The sequence below is a fragment of the Biomphalaria glabrata genome, chromosome 2, assembly GCF_947242115.1.
Source record: "Biomphalaria glabrata chromosome 2, xgBioGlab47.1, whole genome shotgun sequence".
In the NCBI taxonomy this organism is placed as follows: Eukaryota; Metazoa; Mollusca; class Gastropoda; family Planorbidae; genus Biomphalaria; species Biomphalaria glabrata.
In genome coordinates, this window is record NC_074712.1 from 27,080,993 (window position 1) to 27,098,123 (window position 17,131).

At 36.1% G+C, this 17,131-nt stretch overlaps 1 protein-coding gene across 4 annotated transcripts in view; it reads right to left on the bottom strand.

The window, feature by feature from the left end:
* Positions 1-4,628: 4,628 nt before the first annotated feature.
* The window catches only part of LOC106050893 (uncharacterized), a 32,952-nt gene continuing 20,449 nt past the window's right edge, over positions 4,629-17,131 (bottom strand). For 2 of the 4 annotated variants that reach the window (XM_056019792.1, XM_056019794.1), the window contains exons 2-4: positions 10,104-10,526; positions 8,967-9,110; positions 4,629-8,275 (exon numbers count right to left, since the gene is read on the bottom strand). In XM_056019792.1, the coding sequence (XP_055875767.1) occupies positions 7,704-8,275; positions 8,967-9,110; positions 10,104-10,305 (918 nt within the window). In that variant the 5' untranslated portion in view covers positions 10,306-10,526 and the 3' untranslated portion in view covers positions 4,629-7,703. Of the gene's footprint in view, positions 8,276-8,966; positions 9,111-10,103; positions 10,531-15,949; positions 16,121-17,131 lie in introns of those variants that run through there. The other 2 variants (XM_056019793.1, XM_056019795.1) reach the window with 2 other exon arrangements.

Sequence of the window (17,131 nt, forward strand, 5' to 3'; positions counted from 1 at the left end):
AAATTTTGTTAGGGTGTTTAAAGCATTACTTGAATTATAATCATGTATTTCTAAAATAAACCAAATTGAAGCACCTAAAGTAAATGTTACATAACTTTATGATTAACTTTCATTCAGGCCAGTTTGTAAGATGAAATACTTTTCCTTGTATTAAAAGTGGATGAAAAATAAAAAACAAGTTGTGTATATATATATATGTATATATATGGCTCCTTTTGTCTCGAAAGGCAATGGATGCGCCCAAGTGAGTCACTGGTTTTGGCTTAATCTTGAGACGGGGCAGAATCTGGTGTGGCTAATCAAGCCAATTCTAGAACGGCAGACTTTGCCACAATTCGTACATTTGTATGCCTCTGATTTAGGGCTAGCAGACAGGGCAGCTTTCTTTTTTTCCCTCTTGATTAAAGCCGCTTCAATTCTTGTGTTCTCAGCAAGGGTTGTCCCAGCACGCACAGTCTGTCTCCATGCACTCCGGTCTTTGGCTATGTTTTCCCACATACTTTCACTGATGCCTGAGGCTCTCATGTCTCGCTTGCAGACATCTCTATATGTTAGTCTTGGGCGGCCCTTGGGTCTGACTCCTTCCACAAGCTCAGCATATAAGATATCTTTCGGGATTCTACCATCTGGCATGCGGGTGACATGTCCGAGCCAGCGTAATCTTCTTTGTGTCAGGAGAGCATACATGCTGTTCATATTGGCCAGTCTCAAAACTTCCTGATTGGAGACATGGTCCCTCCAAGAGATGCCCATTATGCGTCTCAGGCAGCGCAAGTGGAAACTATTCAATCTGTGCTCTTGGTACATGTATGTTGACCAGCTTTCACTGCCATAAAGGAGAGTGCTCACAACACAGGCGTTGTAGACTAGGGTTTTGGTCGCTGTGGTCAATTTACCATTTTCCCAGACGCGCTTGGAGAGTTTTGCCAATGCTGTGGTAGCTTTTCCTATCCTTTTTGTCAGCTCGATGTCTAAGTCTAGGTTACTGACAATTGTTGAACCTAAGTAGGTAAATTCCTGCACCACGGAAAGGGTGTGGTTCCCAATTTGTATTATAGGTATTTCTGCAACGTCTTGTGCCAGGATTTCGGTCTTGGAGAGACTTATAGTAAGGCTAAACTCTTGACAAGCAGCTGCTAAGGCGTTCACTAGCTTCTGTAGATCTCCTTGTGAGTGAGATACGAGTGCCGCGTCATCGGCAAACAGCAGCTCCCTTATCAAGATACGACGCCTTTTCGTTTTGGCTTTAAGACGTGCCAGGTTAAAGAGCCTTCCATCGGATCTGCTATGGATGTATATTCCGTCTTCCAGGGATTTAAAAGCACTGGATAGTACGACTGAGAAGAAGATGCCAAAAAGTGTAGGGGCCAGTACACATCCTTGTTTTACACCGCTCTTAATGGAGAATGGCCTGGAGGAAGAACTTTCAAACTGAACGGTGCCCTGCATATTTTCGTGAAAAGCTGACACTAGTTTTCTTAACTTATTTGGACAGCCGATTCTCTCTAGTACAGCAAACAGACCGCTTCTGCTAACAAGGTCAAAGGCCTTGGTCAAATCAATAAAAGCTATGAAGAGGGGCTGCTTTTGTTCTCTGCTCTTCTCCTGTAGCTGCCGCAGAGAGAAAATCATATCTGTTGTAGATCTTCCTGCCCTAAAGCCACACTGCGACTCTGGATAAACACGATCTGCCAGGATCTGTAATCGCTTTAGTAACACTCTAGCAAAAGCCTTTCCGACTATGCTAAGCAGTGAGATGCCTCTGTAATTGTTACAATCAGAGCGGTCGCCTTTATTTTTATAAATTGTAACAATGTTGGAGTCTTTCAATTCCTGGGGGACCATTCCTTGTTCCCAGCACAAGCTTAGCAGTTCATGGAGTGGTTTGATTAGGGCATGTTTTCCAGCCTGAATTACTTCAGCAGGAATGCCATCTCCTCCGGGTGTTTTCCCATGTGCAAGCATGTCAATGGCAATGCTCAGCTCCTTTACTGAGGGCGTTTCGTCTAATTCCGTCAAAACTGGAAGTGATGGGAAGTTGGAAACAGCATTTGGTGAGATGGCGTTTTCAATCTGGTAGAGTTCTGCATAGTGTTCTACCCACCGTTCCATTTGCAGCGCACGATCGCTGATGATTGAGCCATCTTTTGACTTGAGCGGAGCACACTTGCTGGTGTGAGGTCCAAAGGCTTTTCTCATGCCCTCATATAGTCCTCTTATGTTACCACAGTCGGCACAAGATTGAATATCTTCGCATAGCTCCTGCCAGTATTTGTTAGCACATTGTCTCGCTACTCTTTGGGCATTGTTACGTGCAGCTCTGAGCCTTTTTAAGTTGCTTGGGGTGGGATCCTTCTTGTAGATTAGCATGGCTGCTCTCTTGTTCGTAGTGGCAGTTTCCATTTCTGGTAGACTAGCTTCAAACCAGTCTTCGCTTTTCTTGGTTTTGTTTCCAAAGACCAGTGATGATGTTTGGTAGATTGTATCACGCATAAACGTCCAGCTTTTTTCTACCTCAGTCACAGAGAAGTTTTTAAAAGCTTCCTCTAATTTGTTCTCAAATTCGGTGCAAAGATCAGGATTTTTTGTGCTAGTAGTATTCAGGCGTGATTTTCTTTTTCCCTGTGAAGTGTGGATCTTAGTTGGCAGCAGTCTTGTCCTGCATGACACTAAAGTATGATCAGTATCACAACCGCGCTTTGGTAGCTACGTGTCAGCAGTATATTTCCAATGTCCTTTTTTCGTGTCAGTATCATATCCAGCTGGTGCCAGTGCCCAGACCTAGGGTGCCTCCATGAGACACAGTGCTGTGGTTTTGTTCTGAAGTATGTGTTGGTAATGCAGAGCTTATGGTATGTGCAGAATTCAAGCAGTCTTTGTCCGTTCTCATTCATCTTTCCGATTCCAAAAAGCCCAAGACAGTCTGGCCAGGTAGTGTGATCTGATCCTACTCTGGCATTGAAGTCACCTAGAAGGATCATATGTTCTTTTTGAGGAATGTTTGCAATGGCTTCTTTGAGGTCTTCATAGAACTTGTCTTTGTCCTCCTGAGGCGAGCATAGTGTGGGGGCATAGGCACTAATTAGAGTGACTTTTCCAGATGCTGTCATCATACTTATGTGTATATATAATACATTAAGAAATATATAAAATACTATGGCGTAGCCTGTCAGTTGGAAAAATGGGGGGGGGGGGGGGCGGGGGAGAAAGACCAGGAGATCTGGATAGACTTCACCATGATTGGTTTTGAAAAGCATATAAAAAAAAGTGAAGGGGGAACAACCGGAATTTAACCTATGGTTCCCACCCAGGGGCGTAGCTAGGAATTTTCTATCGTTTGGGGGCCCCTGCATTTTGCGTCATATTCCATTTTTAATCTAAAAAACACTAATTTGGGGCATCCACTTAATGGGAGGCCCTGAATCCCCCTCCTCCCCCCACCCTAGCTACGCCACTGTTCCCAACTCCTGCTAGTGAGAGAAGATTGTATAGTAATGTATAGTTAGGGCCTATATATTGTTTGTTTTAATTTAGAGCGGTGACCTATAAAGGGGACAATTTCTTTCCCTTCTTTGAAATACCAAACAAAATAATTATTTACCAATTATTAATTAACTAATTTTTAGCAGAAAAGATATTAAAAATCTGACATCATATTTTAGACCTTTCAAAGTTATCTGATGCAACGGCTTATTATTTTTTTCTGAAAGCGAAAAATTTAATTTTTAAAATCAATTATACAAGCATTTTTTTTTTCATAAAAATACACCATTTATAAAACTAACAAACACTGGAGGCAATTTAGCGAGGGAGACGACTATTTACCATAGTTCTAACACATTTATGCAAACAGTTTTAGATTTTTTGGCAAAATTATTTTTTTTACAATTGTATTGTTAAGTTCTGTCATAATGACTACTACATTTACAAAAAAAAGTATGTATATAAGTGGAACATAATTTAAAACAACAATTACTAAGTAGTTTTTCATATTATCACATTTTTTTTTTATGTAGATATTTAATGTTTTTCCTTGAGACTTTCAATAACAAAACAAAGGGATTAAATATAGAATCATTATATGACATCAGTTAGGCCAGGTTCAAATCAAACTTCACCTTCACTTTCACTTAACCCTTAGTCTGCCGTTGGGACACCACCCAATATCTGTCAACTTTCTTTCTTTCTGAACATATTGAAACCTGCCTGGGTGGACCACTTCGAAAGCTGTCTTTGTAACATTGTTTATTTTTAATTGATTATTGTGTTGTCAGGTGAAAGAAATAATTGTGCAAAATTTCTGCTAGATCCAAGACAGGATGTCAGAGAAATAAGGTGTACAAAACTTTTTACCAGACAGACAAACAGAGTGAGTTGACATAAGCTTTGTAAAAAATATTCTTCCTTTATTATATATAAATAAAAAATCTGTATTTGATTAGCAAAGAAATGTTTTAGAAATAAAAACTTACAAAAAAAAAGCTTTATATATACTTTTGCTTTCTAAGGTAGGGCTACCTCTTAAGCCAATGTCAGCGTTACCTGATTTAATAAATTGTTAACAATAAATTAATTAACTAATGGATTTGCTTTTTACATTCCTTCACTAATAAAACAAGAACACTTGATAAATATATTCACCTTTTTATTACTTTTTATAAAAAAAAATGCAATTGTATAATTGTGTTGATGTGGAAGTGATACAGAGATGATAAAATGACAGGATTATCTGATTCTTTTTTATATCAGAATAAATAATTCAAAAGGCCATTAAAGATACATATAAAAAGAAATACAAAAATATGTAAGTCTAAATACTTTGGTTGTAGGTAACTAAATGTCAAATCATTGATTCAAACAAACAAACAAAAAAACTATACAAACAATTTTTTTTAAGGAGTTAATCTAATTTTGATTCAACAAAACCAGACAATGAAAGAGATTGTTCTTGAAAATATGCCAAATGCTTTTTAAACTAGCTTCTGAAAAATGTCATCAGAATGACTTAGGAGCAAGAATTATTGGTATAACTTCAATATCATTTACAAGAGTTGTTCAAGGATTTGTCTACATGTTGTTGTATACACATGTTTAAATAAACTTCAATATGAATGATAACTATTAAAAACTAAAAAAAATGCATCAAATTTCACAATTTGTAGTTTCTGAAAATATGAATTTTAAGAATAGTTTACTGAAAGAAAAAAGTTTATAAAAGTATATATTGTAAGATAATAAATTAAATTATTATGAATTGATATTGGCATCATGTAGATAAAGCAGATAGTTACAGCAGTACATGGGGGCAATATTTACATGGAATCACTTCAGGCTTTTTTTTTTTGGTCATTGACTTAAAACAATTTTCATAAAGAATGAATTCTTAAAGCATTTTTATTTTCACAAAGGTCAGAATGAAGACATGTACCTATGAACATTTGGCCTGGGTATTGATACTGATATGTTGAAGCAGATGTATCTGGAACTGATATGTTAGAAGGCAACAATTCAAATGTATCATATATATGTATTAATATATACAGCGACAACAACATCAACACTAGGAATGTTCAACTATAATCTCATTCAAATGACAACATTCACTAAGATTGAAATTTTGCTTGAATAATTTTAAGTCTTAAGGATTCCAACAAGCAACAAAGTTGTTCGAATAACTGAAATGTGTAATTCATTATCTCAGTGCCTTACAGGGTCACCCACAAAAACATATGTTTGTAATGCAACATTTGCCTCCTTATGCCTAATTCTATGCATGCAAACACATTATTTACATAGTACATGATAAGTCAAGATCTAATGGATGTCACTATTCTAAACTTCTGCAGGAGGACAGAGCTTAGTTTAAGATGACAATCTAATAAGGATTGTCAAGTTATCTATCACCATAAACATAGAACCATCAATATCAGTATGAATTTTTTAGAAATGTAAGCTTATTTATCAGAACATTTTATTTTCATCAAAAAGGAAAGATGAAAAAAAAATGAAACATTAATTAATTATTTGTATTGACAATTATCTGTTTCAGAATGATTTAGTTTAGGACTGCATACTTACCATTTGATTTCTACAATGTATACACTATTTGGTTTGTTTTTTTAAACTAATTTTTGTCAGTATCTTCTTCATATTGTCAAACCAACTATATAAATAAATATTATATATATATTGATCAATTTAAAGAAGAAGTTTTCATTTTTGAACTTTTGATATTTCACAAGTAGCAAAACAGACATCAATAAACCTCAGCCCACAGTTCTTGACCAATAAGTCATATATACACCTAGGTCCACAGTTATAGACCTATAGGTCTTATATATAGGCCTACACCTAGGTCCACATTACTAGACCAATAAGTCTTACACACCTAGGTCCAGAAAGCAGAATAATGCAACAAAAAAATAAGGTGACTTGTAATATATTATAAGTAAAGCAACTTCAAAATCTTCTACAGATGCTTTAGAATTTTAAAGACCCATCTTTTTGTATCAGAAACCCAAGGAAATAGAAACTAAGGAGAAGTTCAAATGTTAATACAGTTTCATAATTGTATTAAATATCTTTTTTTTTTTTAAATCTCAAATTAAGCTACTAATTTAATCATAGTTTGTACACAGCCTTTAAATAATGTCAACATAATAAATTAGATATTAATAATAACATAGGCATGAGAATAGACAAAAACAGATTGAAACAATGACATTTGCATAGATCACAATTGTATACATAGTACTGGCTCCACTGAAATTGACACATAAAGCTGAGAGATATAATGGAACTAAATAAGCGCTACACATCTACTGTATGTTTGATTTAAAACATGATGATTTTGTATTGCATTTGTTTCCTAATTGAATGTAATCACTCATTTTGTGTCTCGACTTCTAAAGACCAATTTTAACCTCTAGATTTTTTTGTAAAATGTACAAACTGGTAGGTACAAACAGATTTTTAAAAATTCTAACACATTTTTTTTATTACTCAAAATAGTAATTATGCTTTTTTTTTAATTAAATGAATTTTTAAAATGCATCTTTTGTCTTAGTAATTTTTACAGTTGTTATGTAATCTAGTGTAGTTTTATCTTAAAATCAAATTTGGGGGATTTGTGTCTGAGAGGCTAAGTATGCTTGGGCTTGGCTTGGATACCTATCAAGGGGGCTTAAAGTTTGACACCCTACTAGAGCAGAGTTGTGTTTACTCAGTGCCTAAAGGCAGCATGGAAAAGTTCCCAGATTCCCCTCCCCCCACTGGTGCACAAATGAGATTGGATCATAGCTCTGAGCATGCTATAAGGATGAAATATGTGCTATATAAAAGCTTTTGAAAAAAAAAATGACCTTAATTCTTGCTGTAAATCAATTTAACTTTTATTTCATATGAGCTGATCAGAGTTTCAACATAGGCTGTTAATGTTATTAACATTTGTTTAATGCATATTTTCATTATTTTAACTTAAAACCCTTTTTAGTGAAATAGCCTAAATAAATTAGGTTATGATAGTCTAGATGGGTGGCGACAAGATTAGGCAACCTGTTGTTTGCTGTGCACATTAACAGATCATCTCCAAGGAATTTACTTCCTTAAGGTTATTGCCTAAGTATGTGTGCAGAAGTAAAACAGAACAAAAAATATTTAGAATCTCAAACAGTAATAGATCAGATTATATCAGTGTAGGAGTTTTAATAAGGCCTGCTGCCATTCATCTGGTAATCATTTCTTGTTAATCCTGCACCATTTGGACCCTGAAGATTTCTGGTTAGTGTTTGCTCTGCATGTAACAACTCAGGTGTGTAGCCATTGCTCAGGTCAGCTGACTCGGCTAAGCTGTGTCTTTGGTTGGGACGACTCATGTCATAGCCATTTCCAGGGTATTTCTTGCCATTGCTTTGGTACTGGAGGCTATTGGTGCTGTAGGGAGCACTAGGGTACATGGTGTATGGATTTGGGTTAGGGTTTGGGGTGAAGTGGTGTGTGACACCATTTGAGAGGGGCAAGTCTTCTCTGGTGTATCCCTGGTTGGTGAACTCCTGGGTGTATGGAGCAGCTGTGCGATTAAAGACATAGTCAGCAGTACGAGCTTTCGTCTTGTCACCAGACACAATATTACAGGTGATGAGAAGTACCAGAGCCATAATGAGTGCCAAGCCACTGGTGATGCAAGCTAACATGAAGCCCCAGAAGTATTCACCTTGAACAACATTAGTTTCCACCTCCACAGCCACAGTAATTACACCAGCAGCACCACAAGCACCTGAAACAGAACATTAACATATTATTAAGTTATCTTATAATCATGGTTAATCATGTCAATTCTTATCCATACTTAAGCATCATTTTCTCTATGCTGTTAGGGAATGACAGCCTATGATTTTAAACCCTAGAAAACATTACTGAGCCAAGATGGAATCTTATGGGAAGTCAGTAACTTATTCTTAAGCTATATTTCCATTTTGATAATAGCAAAAATGAAATGAATAAGTGGTCAGTCTTACTGAGCAAAACATTATTTGACTTGTAACTTGTTCCTAGATCAATTCTTGTGTTGCTCATAGTACATACAAATATGAAAAGCATTTAGTTTTAAGCAAGCAAGATGGCACAGACCTAGCAGCAAGATAGTACAGACCTAACAGCAAGATGGCACAGATCTAGCAGCATGATAGTACAGACCTAACAGCAAGATGGCACAGACCTAACAGCAAGATGGCACAGACCTAGCAGCAAGATGGCACAGATCTAGCATCTAAGATTTTGAAAGACAATATGATTATATGATATATCTGCACAATTCACTCCATATTGCACACCTAGGCCTTCCTATTTTACAAGCCACCTATCTGAAACACAGCAGACCTAAAACAACAGTGCAATAAAATAAACCTAAATGCTAAAAATGTTATACTTTTAGCCAACTAGCTAGAAGTAAACCCAGAGCTACCTACCTGCTAAGAGTGTGAGTATACCAGTCACACCATAATCTCTGCTTCCTTCTTTGGTGCAACAGTTTTCAATCAAACTATGTAATACAGCTAGAACATAGCATGCCATACCACCAATCCAAACTCCCCTGACACCATCCATCCAAGCTAAAATAGACAAAGTTACAATAATAAATGTAAAATTAATTAAACTTTTTTTGTTTTAATTTTTCTGTACAGATTTTTTTTTACGTTAAAGCACAAGAACATTTTAAACAGTAGGCCTACATGTAAGTGACATTTAATTAACAGGTGTAAATATAATGTAATTAAAATAGACAAGTTGATGTTCCTGTAATAAAATTATAGGACAGAGACCAATCTATTAAAATAATTAGTTTCAATTTAAGTATAGTCCTCTTAAAAATAAAAAGACTACCCAGAACCAAGATGCCTGGAGGAAGTGGTTGGTGGCCTAGCGCTATGCCACAGACAGGATCACAGGCAGAAATGATGATACTCCAAAGTGATATATTATAGGTAACTTATTACTAATAATTTGATTCACATAGTACTAATAATTAAGATTTCTTAGCTATAATAATTTATCACCACAAAACAGCGTACATGGTTTTGAGGAAAGGATCTAAACCCCTTGTCAAGTACCACACTGATTTATTTATATTTAAAGTTATAACTTACATTTCACATTTGATTGCTTATATTGACAAAGTTAGCAAATTGTTGAAAGGTTTTAAGTGGTACACTGAGCATTCATCTGTATTGGACTTAGCTAGCTGTTAGAAATGCTATTGAAATGACTTTTTTTTGTCAACGAAGCAATCTGCATACATCATTTTTTGCACAAGATAACAAAAGTCATGCAATATCATTTAAAAAAAAAAATGAATAAAAAAAAAAAATATATATATAGATATAGATAGATAGATAGATAGATATATATAGATATATATAGATATATATAGATATATATATATATAGGTAGTGATTCTTTAATTCCCCTATATCAAATTTAGGGTAATTAAATAATATGATATTGTGTCTCAAGAGGAACATACAAAGAAAGCACACATTTTTGTTTGTTGTTATTAAAACAAGATACATGAGCAACACATAAATATTTGTTCTAATTTTTCTTACCTGAATCACTGCCAAACGCTTTTACATTGCAGCCAGTCATAATTGAAGTATCTGTGCCAGAACATGCAACCCACAATCCTTGAAAATAGTTAATGCCCCACCAAGTGGGAATGGCAAAGGCCAGTCCATAAACAAGAAAAATAAAATAATTGAACAGCAGTGTTACTCTGTAGATGACAGATCTCTCACTCCATTTAGCCATGATGTCTGAATTGAAGTATTGACCAGAGAAACTCTGATCTATGGGCTTTAGTGTTGACTAAATAGAAGAAGAATATCTGATCTTTAGTGTTGACCAATGTTAGACTTTAATTAAGTCAAGATGGTGTTTGTTCTCTGCCTACACCTGATACAATGTAAGGGTTGGAAACCTTAGATGCACTGCTGGTTAACTTGTTCAATACTCTCCCTTACAGTGTAGATCTACCTATTAAGTAATAAATGAACAAGAAAATTATAAACAAAGGATGTTAGTTGCGTAAAAAAAAAAGAATAGTTCAAAATGTCAAATTTAATATCATTTTTTAGAACAAAGAAATTCAGCATTTAGTAATGTGAAGTGTAGCTTGTGTCTTTTATTTATTTAATTTATAACATATAGAATCTATTGCCATTACACACACAATGGACCAGATTCTGAAAGATTTCCAACTTTTTCATCACCAAGTGACAACCTCAAAGTATTAAAACACGTTAATTGTGTAAATGTAACAATAACTGCCAATTATAGGAGACTCAATAGAATAGAAACATTTTCAAGTGTTACTTAATGCAGCTCCTCTCATTGTGTGTGTCTACAATTTACTGACCAAGTCTTCTACTAACAATTTCAAAATGTCCAGTGAAAATTTCATGAAGTAAAAAATAAAATTAAAAAAAATTAACATTTGAACTAAATATTTCATTGTGTTAACAAAATATTAGCTTTTAAATTGAGCTCTTGTTTAATCATTTTTTTTTTTGTTTGGCATTTTCGTGTGTACTATGGCAGTCAACAGTGAGAACAAAGTTGAGAAGTCAAAAAGAAGTGCACACACAAGTCATGTTGAAACATAAACACAGCCGCTGATAGAAAATATTTGCACCACCATTGATGACACCAGATGTTTGTTGATGGCTGGGTGACCAGTGGGTCATTGGTCAGTAGACACTAATGAAAGAGGGGCAGGGGGAATTGATCAAATAACAAACCTCTTCTGTTGTAGGACATATTGAAATAACCAGTTGACGATCTTCAACTGGGGAGCATCTAAATAGATAGGCTCTAACATAAGGTGAAAGGTTGAACATTTGTTGGTCAATACAAAAATGTTAAAATGCAATTCCTAATTTAGTCACAAGGATACTAAAGATGTGTTGTTATTACTATCACTAATAATTTGGTTTTGTGTTTAGAAGTAAAATTACTCAACAAAATATTAGAAATGACTATATTGACGCATGAAATACATAGGACATTAGGACAAATTATCTTCTTTTTTGAAGTAACATCTGTAATATACAAGATAAGATGTTATTAGATAGATATAGGTTTACTTTAGTTTAGACATATGAAGTCTTAATATACTTTGTTTGATAATTTTAATATGATATATAAGAATCATGAACAGAAAATAATAAATAACTCTTGTAAAATAAATGAGTAAAAAAAAAATGATTTTTTCTCATTTCGATGTGTATAGACTATAACATGTATATTAGAGCCAGATAAAAGAGGTATTGTCTACAATAGTAGACTACCAAATAAAACTAATTCCGTAGTAGAACAGTCTGTGAAATAAAATAAATTTTAATAAATCAATAATAGCCTACTCTGGCCATACCCACAGTTTTTTTTTATGTTGTTATGAAATATATTACGTTTTATTTACTCAGTCAATTAGAGGACGGGGTGAAACTCAGTAACTCTAGGTTGAAGTGTGGGATATGTTACTCTTACCTCCATTCCAACTTTCTTAAGGAGTTCCTTCTCCCCCACTCCTCCACCTCACCTCGAAGTATATATATAGCTCTTCTCCTCCCCCCCCCCCCTGCTTCTTTTTAATTTTGGGTGTGATTGGTGTTGGCCTAGCCCAAATATGTCAAGCGTGTATTCTGTAAAACATGTTTAAACATCCTGAATAATTCACTATAAAGCCTACTGTATACTGAATCTTACTATCTTTGTATTCCTGCCATTGATGATGTACCTACATCTATTTCACTGATTTGATTTGATTTTTGATTTGAGGCACATCGGCACAATTTAGGCCATGTCGTACCTGCAGTCCCTTAAGGACTACTCTCTCTCTCTAAACAACAAGGGCCAGATTCTATACAGTCATATCATTAAAAATCAAGGTCTATTCACAGTTAAAATAGTAAAGGAAGTAAAAATGTAAATATTTGGTAAAAATCTAATGTAAATAGTGCATGTTCACAAATTCAGAAATCAGATCTTCGTAGATAGCCCCACTTCCCGAATAAAGCCCAGTACCTTCCCAGGGTCGACATTATCAAATAGTGTTTTTAAATTAGTGGCTCTAAAATATTTCGCCCTGACATCCTGGTATCTGGGGCAATCAACGAGGATATGTTCCACGGTGAGGCGAGAGTCACAGTACTCACAAATTGGGGGCTCCTCTCTCTTCAGTACAAAAGAGTGCGTGATGTAGGTGTGGCCAATCCTAAGTCTAGACATGGTCGTGCTACCACGCCTTGTCAGACCCTTAGTTGTGGGCCGCCACCTGACATCCGCCACAATCTGCCTGAGTTTACTGTGAGTCTTAGCCTCCCATCGGTTCTGCCACTCTCGATAGGTGGCAGAGGCAATACTTTGTCTCAGGTCCGAGTAGGGAATTTTTGTTCCTGACACCGCATGATTTAGGGCTCTCTTGGCTTCTCTGTCTGCGGCTTCGTTTCCCTCAATGCCAACATGGGAGGGGACCCAGGTGAAGGTGACATCCCTACGGTCGGCTGTTATTTGGTCCAACAGCTTCAGGCTCTTATGTCCCAATGGGATGTCAGTCTTCATCCGCCCCAAAGCTTGCAATGCAGATTTGGAGTCGGAGCAGATTATAAATTTCCTCCTTTCTGATGCTTTTACGGCCATAAGTGCAAGCAATATTGCGTGCAATTCGGCCGTAAAGATGGAGCAGCCATCGGGGAGTCTACGGGAGATTGTTTTGTTCCGAAAGGAGCAGGCACACGCGACCTTTCCCTCCATTTTGGATCCGTCTGTGTAGATGGTGCCACAATCTCCGTAGCTCTCCTGCAGTTCCCTAAAGTGGACTTGTAGTATGCTTGGGTCTGTATTTTCTTTTTTGAAATTAAGGAGGGATAAATTTAATTTAGGTTTATTCATTAGCCAAGGAGGATTCTGAGGGGTTTCTATTTTAGAGATTTGGTCAATGGGTGGGGTTAAATTTTGGATGGGTTCTCTCATTCGAAGGCCCAACGGCTGTATGACGTTAGGCCTTCGATTGTATAATTCTACCTCTGTGGGGTTAAATATGGAGTCAAAAGCAGGGTTCGTGGGGTTGGATTTTAGCTTGACTATATACTGCATTGCAAGCTTTTTCATTCTTATATCCATGGGGAGTTCTCCAGCCTCCACATGGAGACTTGGGATAAGTGATGTACGAAACGCGCCGAGACAGAGACGCAGGGCAGCATTTTGTATTGGTTCCAGTATTTTTAGGTACGACTTCCTTGCTGCTCCATATATTATGGATCCGTAGTCTAGCTTGGATCGAATTAGACTCCGATAGCAAGGTATCTCTGTCAGCTCCCCAGTCCGTATGGCTGAGTACTCTTAGTATGTTTAATGACTTTTGGCATTTCTTCTTAAGTTCCTTAATGTGGGGGAGAAAATTAAATTTGGAATCTAAGATGAGGCCTAAAAATTTTGTAGTTTTCACGACAGGGATCTTCTTTTTGTGTATAAATAGTTCAGGGTCTGGGTGGAGTCCCCTTAGATTACAAAAATGCATACTAACTGTTTTGGAGTCTGAGAATTTGAAACCATTATAGTTTGCCCAACCCTGAATCTAGTCAAATGTTAATATTCGTTTGTTATGAATCTCACTGCTCTATTTTGTGTCTGTTCCAGTTTCTTTATGTTTTCTTGAGTTGAGGGGTCCCAAACAGAGAATGCATATTCTAATATTGGCCTAACCAAGGTTTAAATAACATTTTAGTTTTATGTTCTTATTTGATTTATAGAAATTTCTTCTAATAAATCCTAATGCTTTGTTTGATTTTTTGTTTATAGTTTCATCAATATGGGGATTCTATTACAGTTTTTCATTTATTATAACACATAGGTATTTTGCGTTTTTAGTCTGTGTTACTGGTAAGTGGAATAAGTGGAATTAATTTGTTTAAGTTTTTTTGTTACTCTTAATAACTGACATTTTTCTGGGTGGAAAGGCATGCTCCAATTTGATTCCCATTTCTGTAATTCATCTAATTCTCTGTAAAATTTCTGTGTCTTGTGTTGTTTTTATTGTTCTATATATTATGCAATCGTCTGCAAATAATCTGACTTTTGTTCCTGAACTAATGCAATTTGGTAAATCATTTATGTAAATTAAAAATAGTAGCGGACCTAACACTGTTCCTTGAGGTACACCTGAGTTTACTGTTATTGGTGTTGATTTAGAGCCATTTATTATTACAGTTTGTTCTCTCCCTATCAGAAAATCTTTAATCCACTGATGAAATGGTAATGCCGAAATATTTTAGTTTTTTAAGCAAACTATGGTGGTGAACTTTGTCAAAAGCCTTGGAAAAACCTAGTAAGATTTGCTCACTATTATCTAAACCTTTTGAAAAATCATCAATTAATCCTATTAGTTATGTTTCACATGATCTATATTTCCTAAAGCCATGTTGGTATGGAGTAAGGACATTATGTCAGTCTAAGTGGTTTATGATGTTCCTACATATTATGTGTTCTAGGATTTTACATGCGATGCTTAAGTGATACTGGTCTGTAGTTTTCTTGGGTCAGATTTTTCTCCTTTTTTAAATGGGGGGGGGGGGGGGGGTTGACATATATAATATCAATCAATCTATTTATAGAGATAGAGATTCATATATACATACATATAACAAGAACTGAATCTAGATGTGGGAGAATGATTTGATGTAGACAAGAACTGAATCTAGATGTGGGAGAATGATTTGATGTAGACAAGAACTGAATCTAGATGTGGGAGAATGATTTGATGTAGACAAGAACTGAATCTAGATGTGGGAGAATGATTTGATGTAGACAAGAACTGAATCTAGATGTGGGAGAATGATTTGATGTAGACAAGAACTGAATCTAGATGTGGGAGAATGATTTGATGTAGACAAGAACTGAATCTAGATGTGGGAGAATGATTTGATCTAGACAAGAACTGAATCTAGATGTCGGAGAATGATGAATTGGAACGGAAAAAAGATGAAATAAAAAAAAGTGATGAAAATGAATAATTTATTATGTGCTCTCTACCCAAGCTACTTACAAATGTAATCTGATTCACTTAGTTGACTTAGCCAAAGGCGTAGTTAGGGTGGGGGAGGGAGAGAATTTGAAAATCCCCCCCCCGAGCTCCAACTGGGGGCCCCAAGTGAGTGTTGTTGTTTTTTTACATTAAAGAGTCCCAAAGAGGTCAAGCCCCCCCCCCCCCCCAGGGCCCCAAATGATGGCGAATTCCTAGCAACTCCACTGCACTTAGCGCAGTTGTTAGCGTAGCATAGATAGTAAGAAATACGAATGTTTAAACTTTTAACACAAACAATATCTATGTGATATATTACGTACTTAATCTATAAGTTTGTTAAGTTAAAGAATAATATCTCAAAGTCAATCAAACCTTGTTTGTTTGTAGAGTGAAATCATCCTTTAGAAAATAGTGTCCTTATGTCCTGTATATCGCTGCTACAAATAAACTGCTACTCGTGGTCTAATGTTAGAACACAACTTTATCTCAATACTATCCAATGCATGGAGCTTGAGCTTTTGAACGTCACAGGACTGAAATGTCTTGCGTCATGTGCAGGTCCAATAATACAAGAAATTGAATGTTTGGATTCATACCCCACCCCGCCCTGTGACACACGTGTGTGTCCTTCCTTAACACACACACACACCCACCCACACATGTTCCCACTGATTAGGTTTACCTTCCGTGACCGGGGAAAAGATATGAACATTGGTTATTGATTAATAGGTAAATGACCTACATCCAGGGTGATTAGACAAATCAGTAAGGCGATAGTTGGGTTCTTATTCTCGCAAGCACTCACTAATATCAGGTTGTTTACCTTTTACAGTACCTTCGAGTATAGAATAAAAGCTTCGGTGTTGAATGAAGATAATCACAACCTGTGATTTAATAGCGCTTTTATATAAAGGCACAACCTGTGAATTAGTTGCGCTTTTATAGGAAGGCACAACCTGGAGTGGTGTTTATATGAAAAATTAATATGTGATTTCACCTTCATCTATCCCTTAGTGTGTTGAACCGTTGGGCCACCACCCAAGATCAGTTGACCGATCCTCTCCATTCCTCTCTGTCTTCAGCCTTGAACAGAATCTCCCTCAACGGTAGGCCTGTCTATTCCTTTAGGTCGTCTTCCCGTCACTTTCTCTGTCTCTAATTTGTGAAGCAAACTATGGTGGTGAACTTTGTCAAAAGCCTTGGAAAAATCTAATAAGATAGCATATCTATTTGCTCACTATTATCTAAACCTTTTGAAAAATCATCCATTAGTCTTATTAGTTGTGTTTCCCATGATCTATATTTCCCAAAGCCATGTTGGTATGGTGTGAGGACATTATGTTTGTCTAAGTGGTTTATGATGTTGCTACATATTATGCGTTTATTTATTTTAATAATTGAAACTGTTACTTGCTCAAACCATTTTACTTTCAAAAATAGTGAATTAAGAAAACGGATTTGCAGTGTCCTGCATTAACTTGGCAATTCCAGGTGACAGCGGATACTGTTACATTTGTATTTGATTAAACAATCGGATGGGTCAATAAAATAATC